The sequence below is a fragment of the Camelina sativa genome, chromosome 14, assembly GCF_030686135.1.
Source record: "Camelina sativa cultivar CO46 ecotype springtype chromosome 14, ASM3068613v1".
Classification (NCBI taxonomy): domain Eukaryota; kingdom Viridiplantae; phylum Streptophyta; class Magnoliopsida; order Brassicales; family Brassicaceae; genus Camelina; species Camelina sativa.
This window is the reverse complement of record NC_141893.1, coordinates 26,609,718-26,617,504: the sequence shown is the minus strand read 5'-3', so window position 1 is coordinate 26,617,504 and position 7,787 is coordinate 26,609,718. Positions and strand designations below refer to the sequence as shown.

General features: G+C 35.3%; 1 protein-coding gene across 1 annotated transcript; it reads right to left on the bottom strand.

Annotated features, from left to right (window-relative positions):
* Positions 1-551: 551 nt before the first annotated feature.
* Positions 552-3,719, bottom strand: LOC104742249 (DUF21 domain-containing protein At1g47330). The gene is made up of 11 exons (XM_010463233.3): positions 3,328-3,719; positions 3,134-3,210; positions 2,962-3,045; positions 2,770-2,883; positions 2,608-2,694; positions 2,347-2,486; positions 2,163-2,250; positions 1,864-1,937; positions 1,549-1,766; positions 1,247-1,467; positions 552-1,175 (listed from the first exon to the last, which is right to left on the bottom strand). The coding sequence occupies exons 1-11, from the start codon at positions 3,503-3,505 to the stop codon at positions 891-893; spliced, it is 1,566 nt and encodes a 521-aa protein (XP_010461535.2). The 5' UTR covers positions 3,506-3,719; the 3' UTR covers positions 552-890.
* Between the last annotated feature and the right edge of the window lie 4,068 nt (positions 3,720-7,787).

Sequence of the window (7,787 nt, the reverse complement as noted above, 5' to 3'; positions counted from 1 at the left end):
TCATCGTTGGCTTCGCCTATAGAGTCTTATGGTATATACTGAATATTTTCTGGCTCACAACATATAGTGTTATAATGTTTAACTGAATTAAAACTGTTCCCACTAATTTCTTTTTCGTTGGTGATTATGAGGATAATATTTTTTTCATATGCATTAATTTATTTTATTTGACAGTGGTTTTTATAATTTGTTCTTTGAGCATAACACATACTTTGAAAGCTAATGAGTGAACGTTTAATTTCTTACAATTACCACAAAGTGCTTGCAATTACGGGTGGAGTGACACTAGTAGTTCACATTACTTGTGTGTTGGTTTTTTGTGTACGGTCAAAAAAATTTCAGTTGGTTTTGTCAAGAACGGTCATGTGTCATAAATAAAAAAAGTGAGGCTAGTCAATTAAGATTCACATACCCGATTACTATGATTTTTACCCATTCAAAAAAGTCAGATCACTGTGGTATATCTGGTCCAGGTAGTTCTCAGTTTGGCGCTAGGCCAACTTAACAGTATTATGTGCCACGAGTCTATGTAAGTGAATTCAAATACTGTGTGGAACATAAATTTTGTTCATTTTATTCAAATATCTTCCATGAAATTTACATCAAACTAATTTCCCATACAACGAAAAGTGACTATGGCTCCGAATAGTATACTCTATACGGACCAAAGCTGATAGATCCGAAAGCGTAATTTTTTTTTTACAATCAGATCCGAAAGCGTAATTTTTTGTACAAGGTATTTTGGTAACCCATTCGGAGTCCTTATCTCAAAGACCAAAACTTTACCAAAGAAATATGTAGTGTTAATTAAGTAAGTAAAGCTGCTTCAGCTTCAACCTTTTTTCTTTCTTTTGAAATCATGTAACTAATATATCCTCACTCATATAAACTTAAGAAAGACTTGAATCTGAAGGCTTTGTTGTAGGACTCGAACCTGAAGGCTTTGTTGTAGGACTTGAAGCTGAAGGCTTTGTTGTAAAACTTGAATCTGAAAGCTTTGTTGTAGGACTCGAATCTGGTGTGGCCAAATGGGAAGTTCGGTTGGGACTACTAGAGCCGGATGACGATTGCGTGATTGAGGTTACGCTTGGTAAATTCTCCTGAGAAGCATGCATGTTGACTCTGATCCTATTGTGGATGTTCACATATTCATCAGTTTCGTCAAGGATCTCTTCCTGAAATCAGAGCCAACACATTTAGCCACATTAACACATAAGGCAGATGCTTATGATTCGGATTCAGTTACCTGAAGAAGCTCTTCGATAACGTCCTCCATGGTGATAACTCCTACAACTTCTTCATTGGTAGGGAAATCAGGTATGGGGGTATTCTCAATATCCAAAATGCAGAACGAACAGCCTCTATGTCGCTTCTTAGCTGGAGCAGCCAATAAACTCGTTTTCACCTGCTGCTCTTCACCGTTCTCGCTCTTGCCGGATTTTGCATCTCCAGTTTGAATTTTGAATACTGAATTCCAAACAAACATTGAGCTAACATGTGTTTTCATGTTTATCTATGGAAAGTCGCTAAGTCATGCCAACATCGTACCTTCCTTCTCTGATACCTCAAACTGAGCTTTTGGTTTCCTACAACTGTCCTTGAAAAGTTCATCTTTTGTTTTCTTGTTCTTTCTGCGCTCAATACCATTTTCGCTTGTTTCGGGAGATTGCTCCTGCTCGTCAAGATCCTTGTAGACAACTGCTATGTGACTGTGACCCTTCTGGAACTCGTTTAGGATATCGTACAGTGGCATTGTCTCAGAGACACTGTACACAAAGAAAAAATGCAAATAGAACTGTGTCAAGAAAGTTCCTGGCCGTAAACTATGTCAACAAAAATTAAACATTAGAGAGCGTCATTTACCGCGGAATTTTTCTCATGGACATTTTTCTAAGAGGAACTTCTTTTCTAGCATCAACTGCCAAGAGATTTTTAACCTGTACAAGCATAACGAGACATTACAATCTGTGAATGAGAAGGTCATACTCTTTATATGTAACTACTCTTTAATATCTGGAAACTCCTCTCTTGTTAAACCTAGGCTACACATTGGCTTAAATAGTTAAATTTAAGCTCGACAATACAGTTTACTTCGAATACCAAACATACAGAAACACCAACTATGCAAAAATAATAGAGTGAGAAATATGAAAGGTAAGTACCAGAATGAGCCCAATTATATGTGTGGGGTTTCTGAAGTAAACGGGAACTCTGCTATGACCAACTGACATTATTGTATTCAAGGTTTCCCTGTATTGTAAATGACAGCAAATTATAAGTCCAAAATATCCAAGCGTATATCTAGAAGAGAAGATCAAAGGAAACAGAAGATAAAGGAAAACCCACAAATTAAGATTGGTATCAAGATCAAGGGAAAAAGCATTCGATATGGGAGTCATTGCGTCTTTTGCCGTCTTTTCAGTTAATTCAAGTGCACCTGTGATGATAGAAGTCTCATCGTTTGTTAGAACTCCACCTTTCCCAGCCTAATAAGACAAGAATTACGTACAAATATAAGTCAGGAAGGTTGGCTGTAGGAGACACCACGGTTCATCCACATTCCTAGAACTATTGAGTCATTGACATATACCTAAGTTAGCTGCATACCTCATTTCCATGGAAAGTCACAAATGTCTTCAACTCAGCTCTACGTAAAAGAACACCATGTCCCTTACCCAACATCCAATCAAGAACCTGAAGCAACAATCTTCATCAGAATTGAGAAACATTTGAATGAATAGCCTGAAGCAACAATTCCAGTGGCTATACCTTGCTGATTGGATATGAAATGGGGAAGAATAGTACAAGAAGAACACGGACAAAAGGAGCCATTATCGCTCCAACCTTGAGTCCATATCGAGTGCAAACTGCTTGTGGCATGATCTACAGATACTCAACTATGATCACAAAGTTATACAAATGAAAAATTTACTTATATCGAAACGAAACAGATGTGGAAACCTCTCCAAACACGAGTATAAGAGTCACTGATAGAAGAATAGCAATCCATGGAGGCACAATTTTATCCAAAAATATCGGCAGAGCCTACAATCAAAAACATAAAACAGAGATCATCATCATCATCATCATAACCATATATACAAACAAGTCTCTCCATGGAATCTCTTATTACCTCCATAGCCATAGAGTTTCCGATCAAAAGAGTACAGAGCAAAAGATGCTGATTCTTCACGACTGGGAATATCTTACCTAAAGCAAAACCAATTCATAACTTCTCAAATCACAATTCAGCGAAACAGAGAGCTGATTTTTTTTTTCTTTTCCAATTCCAAATCAAACAAAAAAATTGAGTTCTAAAACTCTAACCGGCGTTGATTCGATCTTGAGGACGACCAGATTTGATGAGAACTTCGAGGTCGACTAAACCAAGAGACATGAGACCAAGTGTTAAACCAGCCATCAACCCAGCGAACGCTACAAGAGATATGATAATCACGAGGTAGAACCAGAACGTGGTTCCACAGCACGGAAGATCCGACGCCATAGTTTTAAGCTACCGGAACCGGAGGAAGGAGGAGTCTGAGAATTTTTTTCTTTTTTTTTTTTTTGTTCCGGCGACAAATATTGAGAATTGTGTTTGGGGAGAATTAGGCAAAAGAGCTGATTTCAGAGTGTGTTTGACTCTTTGGTGGTAGAGTAGTGCGCATCCGAATCAGACGCAATTAAACGGATCTCTTTAGTTGGTTATAAGCTTTGCTAATTTATTTAACGTTGTTTTTAAGATCTTAACCGGACTAATGTCCGGTCGAATTTTACCAAATCTGGTGGACCACCTTGATGTATGTATATACAGTACAAATACGGGAATTTAATATAAAAAGAATTTCAACATATCCTTTTTTATTTCCTCAACTATTATTTTAATAAATAAAATATTAACCTAAAAACTGTTAGCAAATTCCACCAAACGTTTATAAAACTTTGTTTTCTTGTAGTACCATATTAAAAAAAAGAGTTGAAAGAGACAACTTACAAAGAGAGTATGAATAACTCCTATGTATAAGATTTGGAAAATTGTATGTAAAAGAATATTTGGGCTTAAAATACAAATAGATCTTTTATATGAAAGGAGTTCAATTGAATTGAAGTTTTAATAACCCAGTAGAATATATGATGATCATATGAGTTTGTATATGAAAGTATTGTTTATAACAGTTCAAAAAGTTGATATATATGATAATAATATATAACCTTGTGCACACGCGATTGCTGCTTGTGAAAATAGGAAAATATCTCGAATATCGATATGTCATTCTTATTTTCGTAGAAGCTACTTGTGTGATTCCTATGCAACTGCCATCATGCCAAGAGATTTTGCTACACCAGTTCCTGAATAAGTTGTGACCAAGGTTGCTTTACCATCAATACCTAAAGAATTCAAGAATGAAGTTTGCATTGGAGATTACGATGGAAAAGAAAAATCCAAGAAAACAATACACTTGTGATAATTGCAATCAAGTAGGACATAATTGAAAGACATGTAGTAAGTAGAGTTTCAGTTTTAGCTTTTTTTTTTGCCCTTTGTAATAACTACTAAGTATCACTCTTGATTTTTTTTTTAAATTCGACAATCACATTGTTTAGAGGAGAACATTGTTTAGAGGACATAATCGTTAGAAATAGATACAAGTACACACATATAAGTTCAACAATCGTTAAACTATAATATATGAAATGAACCAAAAGAAAAACAAAAGACACGTCCAAGTGAAGGTTTTAAACCAAAGGAAAAAAATAAATACAAGTACACATATAATTCTACAAAAACACAAACTATCCTAAACTATCCCTCACTCATCAATGAAGTGAGGGATTCATCAATGAAGTGAGGTATTACAAAATCTTTAGCATGAGGAAAAGTGCTAGACATATGATGTATGAGACCCTCACCAACTTCATCAAATAACTCACATGCAAGTTTTATCTGTATCGTCGGGATGTTCCTATCGCATATCCCATCAAATTTTATCCCAAGAGCCAAGCATTTAATGTACTTTAGAGCAAACATACCACAATCACCTAGATCTTCATTCAATGACAAACCTTGTGTCACTCGTTTCACCTTTAGCATGGCATAGCTCTTCTTACGAACCTATGGAGGAATTGGTTGGCTTAACAATGCAGGGATCATTCGCCTAAGTGCAATGCATTCTTTAACCAAATCAGAATCCTTCACCAAGGTTAGAATGTTGTTATACACGTATATTGTTTTAGCTGGCAAATCAATATCCAGAGTCTCCCAATGATTGTGGTTGACAAAAAGGCAAGCGTATAAATGATCAACATGAATGTGCCACTTCTTGTTAGTCTGCGAGTCAACAGGAGCTCTACCATTGAATTGATCCAAGTACATGTCTCTGAACAAGAAATTTCTTCGTGAAATTAAAAACTGGTCGTAATATTTCAATAGTGATGAGAGCATATCTTGATCCAAGAAGGCTATGCGTTGGTTAGGGTACTGAGAAGGATAATGAACCTTTTGCGGAACATAGTCATGGCAGCGCCCATGTGTTACATTACAAGCAAATGCACTCGAGGGACTGGAAATTCATCATTCGAAGTCTGTTTCATCTCTACCATCCAAGACAACAAAATATGAATAAGTAAGATGAGAAAGAAAATCATATTAAAATATCAAAAAACCGAAATATAACTTATTGGTTGATGACTATGTGCCTCATCCTCTTCATTGTTGTTTGAAGTTGAATCATGTGGGACAACAGTGGGTTTTGACTCTTTCACTCCTTTCAAATCTACCTCCACCATTTTAATTCTATCAATAAGCTTCTCATCTAAGACACTCATTCTCTTCTCAACAAAAGATTCGAATTTACCTTCTAAAACATCCATTCTACTGATTAAATTCTTTCCCAAGTCGGTAATAGTCCCATTCATTTTTTTCTATCTTCTTCCAAATATCCTATAAGCCTTTTCTCTCATCTTCAACATCCTACAATCATTTATTTGTTACTATATAGTAAATAGAATTTTCAATAATAACTTAGAAAACTAACATTAATATGCAAATGAATAAATAACTAACTTCCATATGTTCCTTGCCTTTCTTTTCCTTCTTGTTTACATCTTTTTCTCCTTCTTCATCAATTGAGTAACCCGATTTCATTTTCAATTTCTTATCACTGCTTCGACTCTCGCCATTCTTATTTTCTTTAGCTTTCCGTTTTTTTCTTCCCATGGTCACTGTTTTCTCAACTTTCTAAACATTTAAAGGTAAACAATGATGGCCAAGATCAGTTATCAAGTTGTCTAGCGCCGGATCCTTCTCCTCGTCGTCACTCCATTTAGGATACATATTTTCCTCCGAAACATGAACCATCGAAAGGAGCATCCGATGAGACGATAAAAAGGTAAGTTCTCAAATCTCGTTTGATCCTAGAAAAACTTGGATTCTGCTTGCTTTTTCTATCTATAAAAAAAGCTATGATAATAGCTAGGTAAAAGTTGTTCACTTTGAGAATAAATTCACAAAAAAGTTAGTCTAAACTAATTTGTGTTAATTGATTCTTCTTGAGCTGTGCTTTTCTGTGTAATTGATGGTTTTGGGCGACATAAAGTTGTCCTCTTGCTGCTTCATATATACATCTGGGAAATTGAAAAGTGTTGTACAAAAGTTGTCCTCTTGCTACTTCATACCAGAGAAGGATTCTGGAAAAATGGTAATATGTTGTTGATGTTGATGTCTGATTTTGATTGTCATATAGATTTTTCATTCTAGTGATAGCTTAGTTGAACAATGGGGGTTAACGCTCCATCGCTGAATATTTTTTGTTTTTTCTGGGTTTTGGTTTCCTAGGAACCGATTGGCTTCAAAGATCTATCATGGATTGGTGGTCAACGCGCTCATCCTAGGCAGGCCCGTCGATTGACCAGTGCAATAAGTGCATTTGCACATGGACCACAAAAATTACGGCCCAATAAATTTAAGGCTCAATGAAATAATACTAAATCTAAAACTAACTATTGTTGCTTCCTTTCCTCTTTTGATACAATCTCACGCTGTCTCACCTCTTTCTCAGTTCTCAACAGTCCCAAAATATGTCGCTGCAGCTTTATTTTCCTCTTAATCTGGTGCTCTTAATTATCTGATGGGTAAGTCGTTTATTTTTCTCTTAATAGCCGTTACAAATTTCGAATTTGGGTCTTTATAAATCAGTTATTTTATCGAGTTATATATATTCATGAGTTTTCCACTGATTTTTCGTTATCATGAAAATTCCCTGTATCAATCGCTTTATCCTTCTTCTCCAATCAATTCTATGTGCTAATATCTCAAAATTCCTCAACTCCAGTAAGTAATCGTGGGATTTCTAAAAGCTATAAGCGGACTCCAAGCTCCAATTATATATTCCTTGTCTTGCCTTCATTATCGAGGTTCTATCAATTTCAATTTTAGTTAGATTTTTGTATTTCGTCATTTTTTTGAGTTTTGGTTAAATCTGTGTTAAAATGTCTGACCGTGAAAAAAGGGAAAAAAAACATATAGAACAATTTATTCAAACTCAAAAAGGAGTTTTGGATAAATTCATTGTTAAAAAAACGCATGAGAAAGAAAAATTTGATGATATTGGTTGTTCAAATGTTCATGAGGATAACAATAATATAAATAATATAGAAGTAGTAGATGATGTTCATGAAGTGCATGAAAATTTTGATGATGTTGGTGTTTTTAGTGCTTTTGATATCTATGATCCAAGAAATTGGGATATGCTTGATTCAAAAATGATTTCAACTTTTGCAATTAGTGG